This window comes from Acipenser ruthenus, chromosome 6, assembly GCF_902713425.1.
Source record: "Acipenser ruthenus chromosome 6, fAciRut3.2 maternal haplotype, whole genome shotgun sequence".
Taxonomy (NCBI): domain Eukaryota; kingdom Metazoa; phylum Chordata; class Actinopteri; order Acipenseriformes; family Acipenseridae; genus Acipenser; species Acipenser ruthenus.
The window spans coordinates 58,362,481-58,386,492 of NC_081194.1; the positions used below are offsets into that span (position 1 = coordinate 58,362,481).

A 24,012-nucleotide genomic window follows, 5' to 3' on the forward strand; every position below is an offset into this window, starting at 1 on the left:
GCCGATGCATGTAGCCCTGAAGCACGGAGGCACCGAGGTTGTGGAGTGTCGGGGCACAAGGCCACTCGAGGCATCAAAGCGCCGAGGCGTGTAGCTCTCTAGGCACCGAGGTACCGAGGCTCTGGGGCAGCCTGGCACCAAGGGCGCCGCTGCACAGGGCTTTAAAGGCCTCGAGTCACTGAAGCGCAGAGGATGCCGAAGCACCAAGTTGCAGAAGCTATCGAGGCTCTGAGGCACCGAGGACCCGAGGGTACCGCGGGCGTCGAGGCCTAGACATGGGGCGCCGAAGCACCGAGCACCAAGTACTGAGGACAAAGCACCAAGGTACTGGGCTGTGTGTCTGTGTCTGGGCTGCTTGCAGTCACACAACCAGGAACAGCGTGTAGCTTGCAACAGTGTGGAGCGTAGCCTGCAGACAGTTGCAGTGCAATCACACAACCAGTGCAGCGCAAAGCTTGCAGTAGAGTGGAGCACCCAAGATGGCGTTCGGACTGCATGGAGCCCTCAACAGGTGCAGCGCGTAGCTTGCAGCGGGGTAGTGCAGTCACAAACCTGGAGAAAGGAGAGAGACCGAAGAAAGAAAAAGAAAACACACCTGTTCCCTTTTTTTTAACACACCTTATGGGTGAGTGGTGATGCGCGCTGTCTGCTCAACAGTAAGGCCAAGGCCTAATGGAGGAAGCGCGCGGCTATTTATTTATATTTAAAACTGTAATGCAGTAGAAAAGAGATACTTTTTTTTTTACTGACAGTAAAATCAATAGTAATCGGCGGCCTGTAGGGGCGCTAGGCCGCACACACCAAGTGGGCGTACTGAGGCCGCCCAAAGCTGCAAAGAGCAGAGAAAAATACAGAAAGGAAAGTGCAGCATGCTGCAGAGGTTAGAAAGCAGGCAACAATCGCCGAGCGTTGTAGGCCGATGAAGAAAGTTTTTTTTTGTGTTTTTTTTAACGAAACGCAGTTGCGTCTTTATCTCGGCCTTCAGTTGCCGAGTTTCTGATTCCAGGGAAGTGGCAAGCCTACTTCCAGCAATTAATTGCAAGGGAACTCACAAAAACTTGAAGAAGGATCTCTAAAGAGTCAATCACAACTGGAAAAAAGGGGTTAGAGTAATACTCACCACCTTACCTACCTGTCAGTGAAAGGCAACAGAGGCTGAGATCTCCGCACAGTGACTATTTATTACCTTGGTGAGGCGGGACCGAGGACGTCACTCCGCGGAGGGGCCTATCGGCAGCTTTGAAATGCTCAGCGAATACCTGACAAGCAGGCATATCCCAAAAGTATTCAATTTGGTGGTCCTCTTCGAATTGAAAGGGGAAGGGGTTTTGTATCTGTCCTCAAATGAGAACATTGTGCACAAAAGGTTTTAAGGAACAGTTTTTTTTTTTGTTCAATGACTGTTAACAACTAGCCTACAAAGCACTTAAAAAAAAGTACTAAAAAAGATGAGAACATGACATGACAACAGAACATGAGAACATCTTTGAAGAATGCCATTGACTTTCCTGTTCTTTTCTGGTGCGCGTTTTTTATTGAATCGTCTTTCTTTTTGTAAAGCGCTTTGGGGGGGTTTTATAGACTGGCGGAGAGCCACACAACGATTAACCCTGCGTTTGCTGGAGTTGTTAAGCTCTTCTCCAGGACTGTACTCATGAAGTGAGTTGCTAAAGTGGGCTTCTCTGTTCGTGACTAGTGTGTGTGTTTTGTGTTTGAAAGCCATGTCTGGTAGCAAATAATGAAATGAAGAAAAATCAACCCATTTGGTCTTCTTTTGTATTTCCAGTCAATGAAAGCAGATGTCTGGTGTGTCTGATGGGAGACAAGTTGGTATACACTGGTACACATAATATTTAGGGCACGTCAAGTTGTAATATACTGTATACTGGTGGGGCCAACCAACAGTGGGTAGAATAACAAGTAAAATAACTAAATATACAACTTGCAATCATGCAGAACCAATTTTCTACTGTATATGTACACTCCCAGCTTCCTGATGACATAATGGTTTTCGATTTCCCGTGAGTACAAGTCAGATTCATTATTTAACTTATATATACATTGATTTTTTTGTTTCTCCAATGGGTTCAGGGAGTTAACTATCAATAAAGGGATGACGCTCTACTCCCTGCATGAACCTGTAATGGACAAGCTAAAGCAGCTGCTCCCAGACCTTGGCTTGTACAATTCTGTGCAGCAGCCTCAGTCAGTAACTAACACTGTACGAGTGCTCCAGTTAGTGCTTGCCACACAGCCTGTTAAAACATTATGTCGCCAAGATTATTGTTTTGCTCTGTTTCTATATAATACGGTCTGCTGTAACATCTTTAAATAGCCGTGAAAACCCTAAGGCAGGGATAACGTTTCAGAACAGTTTCAGGTGTTCTTTTTAACAAATAGGTTACTGTATATTAGCTAGCCTCCATGCCCCAGCATGAAAACCGACATGCATGCATTTCTAACTCTGTGTTAATATCTAGACTGTCATCAAGGCAACTGGAGATTGCACTGTTGCTCCTTCGTATTAAAGCGAAGCAGTGGGTTCATAACTCCCCTGATAATACTCACCCAGCGTCAGCAGCATTGCCTTCTGGAAAGGAGATCCAGCTGCCAGGGCTGTCTCAGAGCCAGGGGGTAAAGACAGGGTTTGTGAAGCTCAGGGAGAGGGTGAATAGGCCATTGTGAGCAGAACAAGAGACGAGAACAAGCATCTCTGTTAGAGTAGACTGAGGGAGTGACCCACCATTTCATCAGCAATGCCATTACCCTTATAACACTGTCCCACTGTAAAAGCACAACAAAGTGCAATAAAGCATAGCTGAGGTATTGCAAAGCATATTAAAAAAAAAAACATGGCAAATCCCATTAAGCTATGGTAAATTCCTAGTATTACTAGAGGAAAGGCATGTGAAAACTGGACCCTGGATGTCCCTCAGCTTGCATCCAAGACATCGAGGCCTGGATGTCTGCCAATTTTCTTCAGCTCAACACTAACAAATCTGAACTTATAAAATAAAAATGGATTGACTGATTGGTTCTTTTTAAAAACAAACTAATTGACTAATGGGCTCTATTCACACAAGTTTAAGAATCGTTTTAAGGAATTTCTTGCTAAGGACTGTTTTTTAAAGATCATTTTGATTAATTAAATCAATTTTTCAGTTTGAAAAATCCATTCTCAGTTTGAAATCCATTTTCAGTTTTCAAGGTTATTTCAAAAGAAACAGTCATTCCTTTAAAAATCATTCCTTAAAGCAGTCCTTCGGGTATTGGGCCCAGTCGTTGAAATCCACAAGAACAAACCAATAAACGCTCCAATCTGTATTGCATAGGCCCTTCATTCCGGACTAGCTCAATAAGCATTTCCATTCAGGGTGCGTCCATTTTATTAGAAACTATTTGAAACACAAATCGTGAGGCAATATAATGCTGAAACATGTGACCTGGCAATATGTAAGTCTTAGAACAGTTAGCTGCAGGGCCTGCAGGTCTTCTTGTGCTGGTGTAAACTAATATTGGTTCCCCCAAATTTGGCAAATATTTATACACCCAGGGGAACAAATATTTGTTCCCACCAGCGAACATTTGTTCCCCCCTACATGCATGTTTGTTATTTATGCTATTTTTATGTAAATTATGCATGTATAATGCTGGTAAATGCGAGCAATGTTTGCAGCTGTTATCATGTATTTTGTAGATGAGCCTGGACCTGTCACAGGGGACTGGATGTTTGGTACATGAAATAACACATAATATGTATCACATATACAATGAATTATAAATGTGTTTTCATTAACAACATAATCTGTAGGACATGTTCCCAAAGAATATTAATAAGTTAGGACCAAACAGATGGTATGGAAATGTTAACTATACTGAAGGAAAACTAAGCAACTGTTCCACAAATAAGTTTGGAAAGTGGTCTTAAAATTAAGGGTTGTGTTGAAAGTGCATGGATACAGACTTATATGCAAAGAAAGATTACTTTGTTACAAAAAAATATGGGGGCAAATATTCATGAATATTGGTTCCTAGGGGGGAACGAATATTCGGCAGCAACATATTTTCTCTGACACTAGATATAAATATTTTATTATTATTATTATTATTATTATTATTATTATTATTATTATTATTATTATTATATTTATTTATTTATTTCATAGCAGACGCCCTTATCCAGGGTGACTTATAATTTCCCTTCCTCCCCTTTATTAGCTCCAGAGCCTGTTTCACTACTCCCTTTATCATTGCAGAGTTAAAGGTGTAGTGCCTCGGGTTTTGTAACCCATTTCCTACTCATTATTAGCAGGTAGACTTTTCAGTTAAATTACATTTTCTTAACTTGAGCTTTTTATGTTTGTCACAGATATGGATTCACAATTGTTATTTGAACAATTTAATGATCAAGCCCAATGTTATATATAGTGCATAAAGTTCTTTTTCCAAGTTTTCATTTTGTATTTGTTTTTTCAGTTGAGCATATTATTCAAGCCGGATTCTGTGCTTGCTTGTTACAGTTTCTTGGGCTACAAAATGTGACTGGTGCTTTAAAAGAAGTGTTGCTGTTGTTTTTTTTCTCGCTTCTGCTGCCTCTGGCGGTAAAAAGTGGAAGTTGCGTTTTCTGCAGTTTAAAATGGCAGAAGGGGAGCTGAATGTGGACAGCCTGATTTCCCGGCTACTTGAAGGTAGGGGAGAAGGAATTTGTTTTTAACATTAAGATAAAATCAAAGCAAAAAAACTGAACACCGTATTCCTTTACAAACTGGGTCAAAGGGACAGACTGTATTTGTTAAAATAAACAAAAGCTGCGTGTGAGGCGCTGTGTTCTTATGGAAAAATTGGGATGCGTAGGAAAAGCCAATGTAGTGTTTATGTTTTTGCACTGTATTGAAAAAAAGCACATTTTGCTACTGAATCAAGTGTTATTCAAAAATGTACCACCCCTAGGTTTTAGATAAAATCATTGTTGTTGTGATATATCATAAAATGCATTTTACCGTGTTTTGTATAGATCTGACCAAGAGTTTACTGTACTGACTTGTTTAACTGTTGTGTTGGGTGGGATGTGTCATAGTCATTTAAAGTATACTATATACTTTTTAAAAACTTCATACGTATTTCACATGAATTATACTAAAATGGGTTTAATGTAAAGTTATTTTTTATGTAAATAGACCCGATTTATCTGGGTAAACATCCTTGTCCTTACTAGTAACTGAGTATGTTGACATGAATACGTGCTTCTATGAAGAAAAATAATAATAATAAAAAACTTGTTTGAAACGAATGGCTCAGCTATTATCTTTTTTTGCTTTGGTATTGTGTGTATTTCGACAATAAATATTTAGCCTTTTACTGGCCTAAAATGAAATAGGCTTTATTATTATTAAAATATGAATGATGGTAAATAGTATTAAACCTGTAGTAATAATTGTAGTAATATACCACTACTAGTAGTAATAATAGCATTAATAGTATATTTTTTACATTTTAACTCAAACTTTATTTATTTATTTATTTATTTATTTATTTATTATTGCCAAGTAATTGTAGTATTAACGTCGGTTTGTTTTGTCAAGCTGCTTTTGAAATGCCAATATGATGAAAATGACAGCGCCCCCTCCCGTCATTTTTAATTTTTATTGTAGCGCGAGCAGCGGAGACGTGGATAATTAATTGCTGTCTTGGAGGCAGGCTGTTAGACAGTTATGAGCGGTGAAAGTAACAAAAAGTAAATAACATAATACAAACTCATCTAGTAACAAACAAACTCATCTCAGCAGCTTCCCTTAAATTGAAATTCAATTTACCCTAAGTGCGGAAGTTCTTTATTTGAGCTGTGTACAAAAAAAACAGCTTCCCTTAAATTGAAACTCAATTTACTCTAGGGTGTGCAAGTTCTTTATTTGAGCTGTGTGCTTTTGCTCCACAGTTTATTTAAATACATTTTATTATTCCCCTCAACCTCGCCCACTTTCCATCGAGGAAATTGGGTCTTGTTCTTGCTGTCTGCCGACACGTTCAGCCAATCACAGCTACTTTAGTTGGAACCCAAAACTGCCTCTCAACAGACGAGTTCTGGATGGGGGCTCCTAGTTTGACAGAAGGACCAGACTGAAGTTAGTTGCATATTCCTGATTCGAGGGCTGTACTCTAGTCCCGGGACTTGACTTATCTGATCTGCTTTTCATTCAGCATGCATGCATTCCATCCACTCTTACACAGTCCACAAGCATTTGATTGGAAAGCAGTCTTGGCCCTGCAACTAAAGTCTTTAAAATATTCTCAAAATGAACCAATGGATGACCTATAGACCTTAGTTCTCGCTAGCAAGAGCGTGAGGTTATTTGGCAACTTTGGTGCCAGTCATTATTAAACCAATCGGGCAGTTTCATTTTGGCATGCGTCACAAGTCTCCACCCATTTCCTTTTGTGTCATTGCTCATTGGTTGATCAAAGAGCGAAGCGACATGAACATAGTTAGGATTAGAAACTATGATTTGTGTGAATGAACATTGCTGCACACGAATTCAAAGGCAATAATCCATGTCTGTGTCCCCGCCATTAATAGTTGATAGATATTAGAACAGATAACAACGTGTTTGCATTGCACCGATTTATTACCTTGCCAGAACTTGGATACATAAACACAGGATCAACATGCTGCTTCAGATTCGGGCATACAGATGCAGGTATGCTTTCCAAACACTGGCCCAACCTGCAAGGTAAATGTTATGTAGCATGGTCAATGTTTTGTTTTGTTGTGGTCCTATTTTCTGTTATGAGGAGAGTAATGGATGGGGGGATGGGGGATGGGGGATCACCGTTTTGGTTTTTCTTTTTGTACAACACCCCCTTCTCCACATTTATGTTTTGAAGAGTTTATTTAAGTTAAATCTGAGTTTTCATCTGCATGTGTAGCTAAAAGAAAAGTCGTAAGTAAACCTCAGTAAAGCTATTACTTTGTGAAAATGTGTCTTACCATTTTGTTTAAGCACAGAAACTACAATGGCAGGGGTATTTAAAAAAAAACAAAAAAAAAAACACACTACTTTTGTACTGTTTGTGCCTAAATACACACAAGACAAATGTATAACTTTAACTGATGTACCCTGATGTAACTATCACTATTTAATCATATCCTGATGTAACTATCACTATTACCTGCTGTATTATTGAATTGTAGTTTGTCAAACTTGTACTTTACTTGAACAAAAGTTATTGTATTTCTTGCTCTTATTGTATTACTTGTATTGTAACGCTTGAAATGTTTTTGCTTACGATTGTAAGTCGCCCTGGATAAGGGCGTCTGCTAAGAAATAAATAATAATAATAATAATAATACTGTGTGACAGGCAAAGTAAGGCCTCCACAACCTAGAATTCTGGAGTATTACAGTTTTACTTATAATATTTTGATACAACAACATTACAAAATGTTATACTTTTGTGAGATTCAGCTGGGCATTGTGCAGCATGTGATTGGAACCGGAAGGTGAAAGTAGTTTTTGTATTTATTTAACTTAAGTACACTAGTAATATACTTTAGCTTAGATACTGTATTCATTTATATGATTGATTAACCTATTAAGTTTTGTCAGAGCAATAATAAAAAAGAAAATTAGATTTTTGTCTACCAGTTTATTATTAGAAGGGCCTGGGAATTAAGCTCCTGGAGAGGGGAGAGGGGCTGCTGTAACACTTTGGTTTTACTCTATAAATAAATCAGAAAAAATCGAAGTGCATATGTCTATCTAAACAGAAACACAAGAGAGAAGCAGACAGAATATGTTATTGTAGGATAAGTAAAAAAAATAACAGGGATTTATGTTCTAATCCAAGGTTATCAATGGGGCATGGTCAGGTCCTGTTGTAGGCGAGTACCAAGGGTCTGAAAAGTATGAGGATGATTTCAGAGAATACTGTGGAGATTAAAAAGGCCAAGTCAAGTACATACAGTGTTAAGTGTTTTATTACAGTACGTGACTGAATGATACATGCAGAGGGTATGACGCGTCAGTATTTTTAGCCTCCTTGTTTATGGTGAATTGGTTCATTTATCTGTTATTTCCTTTAAAAATGTTTTATTGTTTACCAGTATCTATACATTTTAGAGGTATTCATTCATTGCCACTAAAATTGTCTAATTTTATTTTTTATGTTTACACGGAGGAAAAAATTAAGTAAAGCACAGGTCTACTGTACCGGGCCATGCATATGAGTGTCTGCACCTTTTGTGTTGAGAAGTTCACCCCTTGCTAGGTGTCTACATCAGCAAAGGGTTATGAGCTCATGCTTGACAGTTCAGAAATGAAGGTGTTAGGAATGTGTAGGTCCTGAATTCAGTTGTGTCATTTTTAGTCCTGCAGAACACTGTTAGTACACAGAAGGCACTTAGTCCATTAAGTGCCATTGTCTTCATTTGAGGACAGGCTACTTTGGAATTTTTGGAGCAGTTTTAACTAGTACAATATCTACCAGTTATTTAAATTTTCTCTTTAGGTATATTGTTATAACTTACGCTAATTTTGTTAACCACAAAGGTTAAGTCTAGAACTGTAAGTTCTGCAAATATAACCCTTCAGATGTTTTTAAGCGCCTCAATATAAAATAAGAAACTGAAGCCTAAAAATGATAGCTTTATAGCTAGCGTGAAATCTCACTCGTCTTTTACGGGCACGTCCAGCTTGACTGTCCTCAAAATAAAACACAGCAGTTTGTAGCCAAAACAAAGGATATACATTATTTTTTCTGTGAAGAAAGATTGATTTTAGAATATATCAAATAACATAAATACAGCATGTATTCTGTAACAGATGGAAAGTGTGACAGACAGTGTAATTGTGTCAGGCTATGTGTGATTTCAAGGGAAATCAGTACAGAGAAATTGAGAGAGGAGTGAAAATGTGTGGTGAGAGAAGGACCATTTTTGAGTGTCAGCACACATTTACCTGGGATTACACTACAAGATTTTGTTCTACCAGATCTCTATAAAGTTTTATAATCCACTGTTCAGGATGCATAGTCCCAGTGCGAAGAACACCATATATACATGTGTATTATTATTATAATTTGTTTTATTGTTGGTCAAGTATTTGATTACCCTGATATTGATCATTTGTGTAGATTTATTTTACTGAAAAAATATTATTTAATTCAGTCCCCCCTCAATTGTGTGAGAGAACAGTATGGTGATAGAGTATCTTAAGAAGCCAACCAGCAAAAAGAAGATGAAGAGTTAGTTAAAACATGACACAGATACTTCTGATTTTAGGATAATTTTTAGCTGACAATCACCCAACCCTGTCTTAATGTTATTTATTATTATCATCCATAACCTTTAACCACTTCAACTCCAGATGTAAAAATGAAACCCCTTCCCAGGTACCAGATTTTGAAAATAATAATAATAATGTTTTCAAACTTGTAATTGCTGTATGTTAACATATGATGAATAAAACACAAATAAATGACCTAAACTGTGTTTTCATTAACCCTTTATGCTCATGTGTACTACATACCCATGTTCAATATATTTTTTTTGAACAATGAAAACAAATGCTGCTAATAACAATAATAATCAGTAAACAGTTATCAAATAAAAATCAAACAACATCAAAACGTGTGCCATTATCGACTTGCTCTGTGCCATTTATTGAAATGTTCAATACAACAGAACCCGGTTGCCTTCACAAACACTGCACATTTTTCTAATGTCCTTTTTTTGGTTTTCATTTTCGTAGCAGACCCTGCACCTTTTTTGTGGTCTCTGCTTCCCTTGTGTTGGAGGGATAGTCACAAATGCATGTACACAGCTACTTTGCGCAGGCATTGTGATGGATCTGGCTGCCTCAGACGCCTGCTTTATTGACTTGTACCCAGTGCTGTGTTTTGATAGTATTTCGTCACAGCACTGCTATTTCAAACCAAACAGCTTCCTATTTGCAGCTGGCTTACCTGTAAAGTATGCTCTTTTGTTTGTACTGTTCTTGGCTCCACATCCTCTTCATCATCATCGCTGAGTGATAAGTCAGCATCACTGTCGCTGGTATCATAATCCTCCGAACCAACTTCACTCTTGTTTGTTGCTCATTATAGAAAGACCACGTACGTTGCCATGTTTAGCTTTCGCTAAAAACTATATAAACTACAACTAAACAAGTAAAACTAATAATTAAACAAAAAATAATTTAAAACACTATATAGAGAGAGAGTATGTCATGGTGTTGAAGTGGTTAAACACTCAATAGTGCTGAATTTAAAAGTAGAATAAGTTCAATGACAGTTTTGACTAGAAGTCCTTCTTCTTCTGTCTGTGTGTGTGTGTTTGCAGTGCGGGGGTGTCGTCCTGGGAAGATCGTCCAGATGACGGAGGCAGAGGTGCGGGGGCTCTGCATCAAATCCAGAGAGATCTTTCTGAGCCAGCCCATCCTACTAGAGCTGGAGGCGCCACTCAAGATCTGCGGTCAGTACCTTCTACCCTGCTACCATCCTACCCTCAACTTATACCCTCTAAGCTCTATCCACTTATATTCACAATAGTAGGGTTATACACTATTCAAGATCTGCAGTTACTATCTTCTACCTTCTAGTCTTCTATCCTAGAACCTCTGTCCACTGACCTCTATACCCTCCAGATTACCCTCTATCTTCTACAATCTACCCTATTATTTGAACAGTGTAAGGTTATGCACTATTCAACATCTGCGGTCAGTCCCTTCTATGTGCCTCTACCTCCTGGCTTGCCTCTTCATGCTACAGTATGTCTTCCTCTCATGTAAGCTCTAGGGCTTCTCCCCGTGGAAGTCACAAAGCTCCCCTCTTGTGTTGTCCTGTTTTCATATAATCAGTTGATGCTGGCTATAAATTGCTGGAAGTTGCTTGCCTTCATGTCACCTGGTAAGGCAGTGTACCCGCTTTTATTTGTTTTTCTTCTTTGCGATCATGTGCTGTGCACTCACTGCATTCTCTAGTGCATTGTGTAATACAGTTGCTCCTTTAAGTGCTCCCTGTAGTTTGTAGATGATGGGCATGCTCCGGGACCTGACCCTTGAAACATTTTTGCATGTTTTGTGCCTTTGTGTCTTGCAAATAAACTGTTTCATTCAAGGATGCCCTTTTAACTGAGTAAATGTTTATTAAGTCAGCTGGACAACCACCCGATTATCTGTCAACTATATGACACTCCCATAAGCTTTTGGGGTCCCCGGTCATTAAAAGGGTCAGCAGTAATACACAAGAGGCATACAGTTAAGTAACTATTATAGGGGTGACTGACAGCAATATATAATAGAGTATGTTCCACTGGAATCAGTGGGACAGTGCTCGGGGTCCACAAAGACGCAGAGGTAACAATCTTACCTAATGTGTGTTGCAATCGCTTTATGGATCTGAATTAAATAATATTTTTTTTTTAATATGAAATATACACATTATATGCTTTTACGTTATTTTTTTCATACTGGATAGCTTGCAGTAGTTGTAGAGAAGGTTGTTTTAAACGTTGATCCAGTGAAAAGACTTTTCATGAAATCCCAGAGTGGCGTGCACAGTTTGGAATGTACAATAGTACTGCTTGTTCTGTTTGTACATGGAGGAGGTGAAACCAGAATGTCAAGTCATTTTTTTTTAACAGATTCCTAGAAGTCCAGCTGTCACACGGCGTGCTTATAAATCTGTTGTCTCTTATCAGCAACGTGACCCCAGCATGGGCACCTTTCCAGAAGTGAGTGAGGTTCTCCAACACTTTTGTTTTGGGGGACCCCACTTTTTTAAAAAATGGTGAATACTGAGGAATAGGAAAATCACAGACTAGAAAGAGAAAAACTGTACCGCAGTGAAAGTAGATGTAACTGTCACAAGACCTGCTTCTCTCACCACAACAGTAAAATAGTTTTTTTGTACATTCAGTGTATATGCTGTTTTACAAAAAGAAGTGTCCAGAATTTCCTGGGGACCCCTGCTTAGCCTTTGTGGAGCCCCAGGGCTTCCTGGACCACAGGTTGAGATCCCCTGCTGCAAAGCATATTGAGGTTTCACTGTATGTGGGGAAGAGTTCCAGCTCGGACTTCAGGTGAAGTGTTTCTGTGTTTAATGTTGAACGTGGGTATGTATCATGTGCAAGGATGATTGTTGCAAGTGTTTGTTTGATTTGTCCGGGACACTCTTGGAAATCAGTTGTTGAACACCCAGGTTGGTAAGCAATACTTCCGCCCCCATTTTGACCAAGCAGCAGAAATTACATATCTTCATTCCGCAAAGCCTCAATCTGCTACATATTGACAGTTTGCATTAGTTGATTTGTTTTAAATGGATGAGAGTACAGCATTGGAGCAATTCCAGACACAGAAGGACATGCCGCAGTGTTAGAAAAATAAAATTTCACAGGTTAAAGGGTTAAGTGCATTGTATTATCCACTCTGGGTAAAAGATTTGAGCATGTGTTATAATTTGGAGCGCTTTGCCGGAGTGAACAGATTCCGTGTCCTAGGGCAGTGCTTCTCAAACTGGGGACTGCTAAAGCTGCCCAAGGGGTCCCCAGAAAATCCTATTTGTAAAACAACATGCATATTTAATGTACAAAACATGTGTTTTTTTCTCTGTAGTGGTGAGACAGGCGTTGTGATACTTAGACATAATACATGAAACTTTCACAGCAGTGCAGTTTCTTTCTTGCTTGCGATTTTGCCTTTTTCTCAGTTGACAGTCCCTGTTCAAAATGCGCCGCTGTTTCTCTTGCTACACAGTTGGAAATTGTTTGAGCTCCTGAAAAAAATCTGCATCAGATATAAGTCGCCAAGCAATTTGGTATTTCCCATTCTGGTGAGTTGCTTCTTCATTCTGTTAAATAATGTGCATGTCTTGTATATTGGTGCTGCATTTTGTAACGTGTGTAGCGGTGCTGTGTTAATTTAGTTTGACAGTTTATTAACGTTAGGTTAACCCAAAGTAACGCATTTCATAGTACATAGTGTTTTAAGCTTTAGAACCATGTTGTTTTGCTTTAGTTTTATTAACGTTAGTTTGTCTGTTTCTTTATTATAGTTTATTCACATACACTTGCCTGTTTTGCTTTTACTTATTTGGTTAATTTCATATGTTGATGCATGTGCGTCCTGATAAATAATGTAATATTTATGTATTTATTGATTTGATTGATTGATTGATTCATTCATTTTGTGTCTGATGGCTAACTCCGTCATACAGAACACTTCGGCTATAAGAACACTTTGCTTGCTTCCCAAGGGGTGTTCTCATAGCCGGAGACTACTGTATTAAAGTTGTCTGACAGAGTTTCAAGTCCTTCTGTAAACTAAGTGAGTGTTTAGATTAGCGTGCGCTTTGTCTTGCCCTTTGAGTTCTGTCTGAGTGTCTAAAAAAGGACAAAGCAATTATGTGCTTTTGGTTGAGTAGTTGTTGTCCGATCTGAAACCTCAGCTGGTAAATACTGGATCCTAGGCAGTGTTCGAAGTAGCGACAATTAGTAGTCGCCACGGAGACCCTTTTTTTTTCTTTTGGCGACTGTAAATATTATTTTAATCGCTACAGGCGACCACTTTGTGCTGTATTTTTTTATTATTCAAAGACAAAGAAAGTTCCACTAAAATCTCTAAGCAGCAGTAATACAAATGAAGCGAACGAGTCAGAAATGACAGAAGAACACAGTTCAAATTTTGAGCCCACGACTTCGGAGACTTCGTGTTCTGAACGTATTCAGCGAAAAGTTTCAGCCATGGTGCCAACGGTTCAGCTGATTAGTTAACGAATCTGGGGTAATGTACTATTCTAAAGTTTGTTTTGTTCTGCCTTTTTTAAAAATAAGTATTTTTTTTTCTGTGCAGAAAAACAAATCTGCAAAAGTATTGCATATATATGGAAATAAAACATACTTAGAGATGTGCATTATTGTTTAAGTTAATGTATACATTAATATTATCTTATTTTGAACAATAGTTTTTATTTATATTTAAAAAACTTTAATGCAGTTATGGGCAACCATTTTCTTTTTCTGGCGACCATAAAGAAAAAAATAGGAGCCTGCTGGCGCCTAAAATAAAGTTTACTTCGAGAGTCTACATGCCTTAATGGCACATAGATGGCAAGGGGGGTGGGTCTGTGCAGTTTTGCCTGCAATGCCTAATTTCTTCCCCAAAAGGGTTGTTCATGTCCCCTGTCTGTCAATCCAGAGTATGCTGGTGTGCAGACTGGGACATTGCAAACTTAGAACAGAGGAAGACTCTTCCCCTCACAGAGAGTGGTGAGGGTGTGGAATGGGTTACCTAGCCATGTTGTTGATGCTGAATGATTGGGATCCTTTAAGACCCAACAAGGTTTTGAGATCAGTCGGCTACTGTTAACTGGACAAACACAGATGGGCTGAATGGTAGTGGTTTAATGATGTCCTAATGTCACGATATGGACGTATCATGATATGCAGGTCGCGATACGGTATTGCGATACTATTGATTGTACAGCTTGACTCCTTGTAAAATGCATAATAAGATCAAACGATCATTTAACGATGGACTGTTAAACTAAAAATTAAATGAGATTGGGAGAGAATGTATTCATAACAATGAGAAAACACATGTATTCTTCATTCAAGAAACATTTGGTGAACTGCAATGAGCTATGCTGTGCTTCTGGTTCTTGTATCATACAAACTATACAGACCTTTACTATGAGATGATATATGTTATAAAGAAAGTATCATGATTATTTGATATGAGATAAATCGTTGCACCACTACTGAAAGGCATCATTGTGTTCATACATTTTATTCTTTTCTTCTGTAAACCTTTCGTTAGCATGTATTACAGTCTTGTAGAGATTAACTGGATCTCTGGGCAAGGCAGCCCTAGGCTAGTTCTTCCTACTGAAGAGTGTGTAGACTTGTACATGTCCTATCCTTCAGAAGCAAGAAGTGTCCGTTCAATCATACCTGTATGCATGACACTGGGAAAATACCTAATAAATACTATATAGTGTTGTAACAGTTCAGAGATAATGAAAAGCTAACACAGCACGTGAGTCTTGATACATACAGTATGACAGCGGGTTTTGTTCACATCCTCGCTGCTGCATTATTCAGTACTAAGCTGTTATCGGACTGTACCTCAAAGAACACCACCATGATAAAAGGTGGTTGAACTGTATCTTTTAAGATAAGCTTTGTGCAAGTCATTGCAATAAATGGTTAATAAGTGCACTCAAATATGGACCTTGGTGCCAGGTTTCTAATCCAGGTTTCCAATGCTGTGATGATAGTTTTACCTATTCTAAGTGATTAAAGAGCTGGGGAAGCAGAGTTTTGAAGGGTTTTGTACAGGTTGCTTCATAGTCTCATGTTCAATCAGATTTATAGTAATGCTGCGAACGAGGATTGACCAGATGTCTTGCAGAGATGCATGGCACGGAGGTTGTGAGGGTCATTCGTTATCTTCAATCCAGGCTGCAGCTGGCAACTGGCACAGTATCACAGTAGCAGCTCAAGGAAATCAGCTTGCTACTACTACCCTGCACCTTCAGGAATAATGGGAGATTTTTCATGAAAAGTTCTGCCATCGCCCTGACTGCAGGATTGAGAATGGAGGCTGTACTCGGAGACTGGAGCAGCATGAATGTCTGTGTTCAACCATGACATGTGTGTGTCAATGTGTGTCTTTCATTGTGTCTTAACTCATCTCTTCAGTTTGCTCTCTTCTCTGCAGGTGATGTCCACGGCCTGTGTGGTTGTGTGTGCTAACTTTCCTCTGTCTGCTCTGCTGGTAATATCTAGAGTCTGTGCATACACCACCTGTGTGTCTGTTAACTCTTCTCATTCTCTCCCCTTTGTTCTCTGCAGGGGATATCCACGGCCAGTACACAGATCTGCTGCGTCTCTTTGAGTACGGCAGCTTCCCCCCTGAGGCAAACTATCTGTTCCTTGGAGACTACGTGGACCGAGGCAAGCAGTCCCTGGAGACCATCTGTCTGCTGCTAGCCTACAAGATCAAATACCCAGAAAACTTCTTCCTGCTGCGAGGGAACCACGAGTGCGCTTCCATCAACCGCATCTATGGCTTCTACGACGAGTGTGAGTACGAGACGGGGGACGGGTTGTGTAGCAATGGTAGGCTACAGTTGCTGCTGTGGAAACAGTGGCGACAGTATTCACTGAGACTTGTAAAGTAGAGCTGCAGGTGCTGGATTGAGAGGGGGACAGGGAAAAGGGGAGAAATACCCTGATCACTTCTTCCTGCTGCAAATAAACCACAAGTGACTTCTGTCAACATGATCTACAGCTTCTATGATGTGTATGAGTAGCCAGGCAGCGAATTACCATACAATCATGCAAATAGGCCCATGCACTTATGGAATGGGAGTTTGCTTATATGCAAGATAAGATGGGCTTGTATCTGTTTTAGAAGTGGAAATATATTAGAACTCAAATTACAAGGCTGTAATGTGGTCTTTATCAATTGTACTAACACAACATACCGTGTACAGTAAACATCTTGACCCCACCACACTGTGCATTGGCACTCATCGCCAACCAAGGGGCTGCTTTACTTTGGTGTTTTGGTAATTCTTGTTTGTTTCCTCTCTCTCCTCTCTCTCCTCTCTCTCTCTCTCTCTCTCTCTCTCTCTCTCTCTCTCTCTCTCTCTCTCTCTCTCTCTCTCTCTCTCTCTCTCTCTCTCTCTCTCTCTCTCTCTCTCTCTCTCTCTCTCTCTCTCTCTCTCTCTCTCTCTCTCTCTCTCTCTCTCTCTCTCTCTCTCTCCTTGGCAGGCAAGCGCAGGTTCAATATCAAGCTCTGGAAGACATTCACAGACTGTTTCAACTGCCTGCCAATTGCAGCCATCATCGATGAGAAGATCTTCTGCTGTCACGGAGGTGAGGCTTTCCTTTTATTTACTCAAGAATAAACTATAAAGCTGAGCCATAAACCTTGCAGCAAAAAAACAAAGCAAGAAAACACAATTGACTGGATGACGTTACCAGAGAGCGTTAGCCATGCTGATAATTTAGAGTCTGTGAACCCTGATGCAAGTTTCCCACAGTAAAATCATAGCATAGCAAAGTGTAATAAAGCATAGGTAAACACTGTAAAATAAAACCCCCAAAAACCACATAGGAATGGCGTGAAAGATGCTGAGTATTGAACTATTTCAGTCCATGACCTCTTGCTGCTGTAACATTTGAGTTAGCGACTGTCTCAGTGCTTCAGTAAGAATCTAATTGTATGTAAAGCCGGCAGACTGGTAGGTGTGTCCTGATATCAAGTGATTTTAGCATCCCTAGGAAACTAGCGGGGCTTTTAGCAGACAGCGAGTCTCGGAGTGTGATAGAGCAGCCGACTCTGAGCTCAGTGACTCTTGTGTCGTCTTGGAAACGAGTGTTAAACACTCCAGCCGTTACAGAGCCTGTTTAGTGAGGTGCAACAGCTTTTATTTTTTACACAACACCAGAATGCTTTCCAGTCATTGCTGCGGCTCTATCAGTGCAGACCCCAATGCAATTAGTCCAGCTGATTTCTGTGGAAGTCATAAAATCATCTAATAGTTTGAAAATATTCTGACTTTGTTGTTGTCTTTAGCTCCTTGCAAAACAAAGTCTTCCTTTATTCCCTTATTCCAGCTGTGACAGGGTAGCGTTGCGGGCCCAGACGGTATTGGCAGGGACAGACTCAGAAACAAGGAAGCTGTAGTTTAAGCGTGGCTGCACATTTTAATAAACAAAATAACACAAACTGCAAACAAAAAAGCACATGGGCCAAAACAAAGGTTTAAACAAAAACAAAACTGTTCAGGCTGGGCAGAGCCTTCACTGAACTTTATCAAACCAAAAATACAGACACCCAGGAACAAACTGTTAACTCACCAACTCCCTCCACCAAACAAAGGATTTTTCTCCCTTTTTTATACCATGTGGCTAGAGCCTAATTATCATAAATTATTCAATTGGCTCCAGCCACATTCTCACATGTCTTTTGGCAGGGATATGAAATTAACCCCATCCCTGCCATCCACAACCAAAACACAGCAAAACAATAAAACAATATTATTTACACATACCCCCCCCCTTGTGCACAGCACACATGCTTGAAAGCCACCCTCCCTCAAATACCCTATTGTCCTCCCTCGGCCAGGAAAAACTTCTGCAGAATCTCTGTAGTGAATTCGGGCTGCTGATATATCCTAGACTACAGAATTATCCATTGAACTTGTATCTCATTGATGTTGACCCTAGAAGAAACCAAGATAGGCTTGAAGTGCTCCACAAGGCTATCAATTTGTGAATCGCCAAAATCTAAAGAAAAACAAAAACAAAAAACACTTTTAGCAGAATCTGCTTATTAATCTGATATTAAATCCAGGTAATTTAAGGTGTATACACATGCATTTACCCTTTTCCCCAATACCTAGACAATAAACCACAGTATCCTGTAAACATGACTCAAGAATATGCAATTATGAAATATTTCTTAAAATAAATTAATCTGAATAAATACCTGAATGAAGTTGACTGACCTCGTTGTGACCTCTTCCCCCCCCAGGCCTGTCCCCTGACCTGCAGTCGATGGAGCAGATCAGACGCATCATGAGACCTACTGACGTACCTGACACAGGTAGGCTCTTCGTCACAACTACACTACAGCCAGCCCCGCAATGGCTGATATGTTTTTATTGAAGAGAATGCTCCTACTTGTGGTACTGTGTCCTCCTTCTTTCTTTTTTTTTTTTCTTTTTCTATTCAAATCTTCAAGGTAATTAATCTACTGGGGCTTTGATTTACTGAACAGCTTAATAACCTCTTTCTAATAACTAGGCTTCCTCCTTAACCTTTTTTTCAGGGGCTCACAATGAACCAAATTATACAATAACCGGACACTGCTCTCCCATTGTATTCTATAAAGGTCTGCCATTCTGTTATAGTTACGGTCACAAAAAAGATGACGCTATGTAACGGCACCTGTTCTAAAACGTCTGCTTACTGTCAAAGCACTTCACTGGGAGCACTGCTCAGAAAGTTAACTCTTACAGTGGACTACATTTCGGACAAGCAGAGGTATTTAAAAAAAAAAAAAAAAAAATTGTAGTATAATAGTGCTAATGACATTTCTCTGGCGTGTTCCTTGGTAATATTGGAACACCCTCTGGCTTTATTGGGAAATGCCATTATCCCATAAATAGATCACTCCCATTTTAGAGTATGTATTTGAATGTGGTTCTTTCAGTTCAAGAGACATTGGACCAGCTGATCTGACGACTTGCCGTGATTGAGTGAGGCTAATGTTGATATCTAAAGTAAACAGCAGCAAAGTGTTAGGTGTGAAATCTCTACCCTGGCTCCATTAGGTCAGCTGCTGGACAAAAGCAAAGAACAAACTGAACATGATCACATTGAGAAGCAATGCCCCAGCAACCCGGCACACAATTAACAGGTTTCAGTAAAGAACCTGAGTCAGCTCAAAAAGAAACTCCTTACTCTTGTGGTGATAAAAGTTATGATAAAGTAATTGTAACATAAATCCTTAAGCTACCTTGAGACAAGTAAACATGTATTTGGATGCCTTCTCAAGACACGCCTTTAGCTTTGTATAAACAATACCTTACTATAATGATCTAGGGTTTTACCATAATATCCTTCTATATCACCATCAAAACTACATTAATATCCAAGTGCAGTCAAAAGTTAGACCTAAACATATGAATATATATATATTCTAAAGTAATCATAGAATTCTGGCTATAAATATGATTGATTAATTTGGCATATGATTTTAAAGAAAATATTCAACTTTGATTTAATTCAATGTATCAATATATGAGTGCTTGTTTCAACATACAAAAACAAAATGACAAATCTTGTTGAAAGTAAATACCTTTTATTTGAAAAGTACAAAAAGAGTAGATTGTAGTAATTCATTTTCAGTGTATAATCAAGTATTATACTAAGTATGTTCAAGACAAATTAACCATATATTCAGTTTTAGTCAACATTCAACAATGCATTCATATTCTATCATGTAATTTAACATAGGTTACTATTACTTCATACTCAATTTAAACAGAATTAATCATACAATTGATTTATGCACCATGGAAATTCATAAGTTATGTAGTTACCAATCCTTATATGTTAAAGTCTTGCAATGAAGAATGACTGTATATAGCTTTCTCTGCTTGAGATCTGAAGTGTAGTCCTCTCTATACAAGATTAACAAAAAAAAAGATGGCTTTTTCTTCAGGACTTCATGTCCCACAATGCAACAAAGCCACACTTCCTGTATGCTTAAGATGATGCTTGTAGCTAAAGCACCAATTCGAGCAGATTTAAAAAGCACTTGGATATTAACTTAAGTATTCTTCTGTTTACTTATTTGTTTATTTTAACAAACTTTTAGATTTAGTAGCAACAAAGTCTTTTTATTGATCTTTCAAATTAAGATATTTTCTTCAAGAAGTCGTTTTCAGCAGCTGTGTTTTAGTTTTAGTTCCTTGAAGTTAGAATTGAGTTGTTAGCGAAACATAAAGCACAAAATGGCGAGTCGACCCCACATTTAACACCAGAGCAAAAGAAAAAAATCTGCATGTATGCATCTGAAAATAAGAAAGCAAGACATCGCAAATGTTTTCTCGCCTAAGTGAGGCATATACTGTTAATCGAAGAACAATCAGAGACATTCTAATGAGTAAAAACAAATGGCTTACCTTGATGGAACAGGTCGATTTGTTTAACCTGAAAAAGGCTTGACACAGTCTAAAATAAGTGACTTCTATAAACCACAGTAAATGTTAAAAAAAAAAAAAAAAGTACGGTAAGAGGTTTGTTGAAAGCTGACTTAAACTAAAGCATCAGTTTTGTAAACAGCAGAATATTTTTTTTTTAAACTTTTTGTTTTAAAAAAGTGTTTGCCTGTACATATTCAGTGTTTTTTTTTTTTTTTTTTTTGCTTAAAGAATGCTGTTGAGCTTAAATTGCTTTGTGAAATAAATAGATAGCATCGTTCAATGGGGGATAGTATTCAGCAGGCTTACAGTTGTGCCACAAACAATGACCAGTACAGTGTAAAAAAAAAAAAAAATTAATCATATGCTTTTTTGTTTTTATGTAATTGTTGTTTGGGTGATTTGAAACTAAATGAAGTTTAAAATCTTTTTTAAAGTATAAACTGTTCCTCAAAAGTAACCATGTATGTTTCATACAGATGGGAAATGAGCAAACGTAACTAGTATACCTACTGTTGTGTTAAGAACTAGTACTGTAGTTTTTTAAAAAAGATAGTTTTATTAAAATGGCCTGGAGATACTGTAATTGTATAACTAAAATTAAAATGTTTTAATTAATTGCAAACATAGAAGGTTGTGTGTGTGTGTGTGTGTGTATTTTTCTTTGACTGTAGTTCGATACTTAGTCTGATAACAATTTGAATGTTCTTTACAAAGTCAAGCGTAGCTGATCTTCACAGCAGGGATCTTTTTATTTTTTTATATAAAAAATATCTCAATTTATAATCCACTTAAGTCTGGCTGACCAACACAGCAGGGGATTTTCCTTAAACAAATTTCTCTGGTAATCAATGAATAATTGTGACCTTCGACAAAGTGCAGTGACTGTACTTTAGCTGTGTGTGTGTGTGTGTGTGTGTGTGTGTGTGTGTGTTAATGGAGTGTAGTGATAGTATCTCTCTCGGTCTCTCCTTGCAGGGCTGCTGTGTGACCTGCTGTGGTCGGACCCTGACAAGGATGTGCAGGGCTGGGGGGAGAATGACCGCGGTGTCTCCTTCACCTTTGGGGCTGACGTGGTCAGCAAGTTCCTGAACCGCCACGACCTAGACCTGATCTGCAGAGCACATCAGGTGCTCTATACTAGACACACTGACAAACACACACTGTGAGAGCTGGACCTCATCTGCAGGAAACACTGTGTGTATCTGGGTGTGCAGGATAGTGGCTGCTCTGTGTTAACGCTCCCCTGCTCTGCTCTGATAGGTGGCGGAGGGGACTCTGTAGCTGGCTGCTGTGTGTGTTAACTTTCACTGCTCTGTTCCCTGTGCTCTGACAGGTGGTGGAGGACGGCTACGAGTTTTTTGCGAAGCGTCAGCTGGTGACGCTCTTCTCAGCACCCAACTACTGCGGAGAGTTCGACAATGCAGGGGGCATGATGAGTGTCGACGAGTCCCTCATGTGCTCCTTCCAGGTGAGGACACTGCAGGCATGCAGGGACCTCTCTCTGTCTCTGTCTCTGTCTCTGCCTCTCTCTCTGTTTATGTCTCTCTATCCTCCCCCTTTTTTTTAAAAATTATCTGTCTTTTTTGCAGATCCTGAAGCCATCTGAGAAGAAGGCCAAGTACCAGTACGGGGGTGTGAACTCGGGGCGCCCTGTCACCCCCCCTCGCACTGCCAACGCACCCAAGAAAAGGTGAGCGCTGGAGCTGCCAGGAGGCCTGTCTGCCCGCTGAGCTACAGCCTAATAAAGAAGAACCCCTTCGTCAATAAATAACATGTTTTTTTAATCTGTGTGTTCACATTGCCTGGGGATCCAATCCAAACCAACAAACCCTTTGTTTGTGCCTCAGTGCAGTTGGTGGTCCTGGTGTCACACAGACAAACAGACAAGTCAGACAGATTTGTCTAAAGCATATCCTTCAAGTTCCCCTTTTCCCACACCTGATTCTATTGTTCTGTTTCATTAGGTTGGGTACATTCTCTATACCATCACCTAGCATTCCAGGTTGACATACCCAGTGGGTAGACATGATCAATGCAGTTGTGTAAATCTGCAGTTTCTGCTAGCTATACTGTGAAGAGATGTCCATCTTAACACACTTAACGGTTTGGTTTATTTAAAAAATGTCTTGTATTATTGTTATTTATTATTATTATTATTATTATTATTATTATTATTATTATTATTATTATTTAATTGTATTATTATTTAATTGTATTTTAATGTTTCAGAGTTGAAGTCTTGATTTTTTGGGGCTAAAGAAACTTGAGTAATACTGGGGTTGGGGTTGCTTTTACCACTTCACCACTGTTGAATTTCACCCATTCAGTCATTGATTTGAGTGCAGAGTTTGTTTTTAATTATCTGTGAGTTGGGTTTTTCCTGCATCTCGCAGTGACAGGGCTCCAAGACCACAGGCTTTCTACAGGTAGAAGGGGTGCTTTTCAGCAGAAAGATCAAATCAACAGATTGTTACTGTTTGAGTGGGAGAGTGGAGTGATTTGTGTGCCATTGCAAGTGACAGTATGTGGAGGGGTGTTAATGTTGGCCTAAAACAAAAGTTTGCTAGTTTATGTCTTTTAGAAGAAAACAGAACTGCAAAAGTGTTTTTAGTGAGTGGTGTCTGAAACAAATACAACATGAAAAGGTCAAAGTGGTGCTTAAGAATCTAAAGTTTACAAACTAGAGCAGGCCATTCAGCCCATTGGTGCTTGTCCACTTCCACTTTTATCACGTTGGGTCTTAAAGAATCTCAAGTGTTTCTGCATCTACACCATGGCCTAGGTAATCTATTTCAACCTTATTAATTCACTAATGGGCAGTCAGAACTGCTCCAATGGTCTCCATTGCTAAAGACACAAGGTGAAAAACTAGCATGGCTAAATTTTTGCTTTAGGTCAATTAACTGGGTGATAAAAAAATCAGGTAGTTTAGAAAAAAAAAAAAAAAAAAAGCCTACTTGGAGCCCTGCTTGTGAGAACCATACTTCTCATTTATGAATATACACTGCCACCTGGTGGTGACTCTTGGAATTGAAATAAAATATTATTCAGACACTGCAGTAACTCATTATTCATCATCCTCATCATCATTATTGTTATAATTTGTTTATTTAGCAGATGTCTTTATCCAAGGTGACTTATAGAGACTAGGGTGTGTGAACCATGCATCAGCTGCAGAGTCACAACAATGTCTCACCCAAGGAGGTTAAGTGACTTATTCAAGGTCGCACAGTGAGTCATGACCCAGGATGTGAACCGGGGACCTCCTGGTTACAAGCCCTTTTCTTTAACCACC

The 24,012-nt window shown here is 39.1% G+C and overlaps 1 protein-coding gene across 1 annotated transcript; it reads left to right on the forward strand.

Moving 5' to 3' along the window:
• The first annotated feature begins 4,579 nt into the window (after positions 1-4,579).
• Positions 4,580-23,769, forward strand: LOC117411374 (serine/threonine-protein phosphatase PP1-beta catalytic subunit-like). The gene is made up of 8 exons (XM_034018775.3): positions 4,580-4,688; positions 10,336-10,467; positions 15,847-16,077; positions 16,771-16,875; positions 18,539-18,610; positions 21,693-21,844; positions 22,051-22,185; positions 22,307-23,769. The coding sequence occupies exons 1-8, from the start codon at positions 4,637-4,639 to the stop codon at positions 22,409-22,411; spliced, it is 984 nt and encodes a 327-aa protein (XP_033874666.1). The 5' UTR covers positions 4,580-4,636; the 3' UTR covers positions 22,412-23,769.
• The last annotated feature ends 243 nt before the right edge of the window (positions 23,770-24,012 follow it).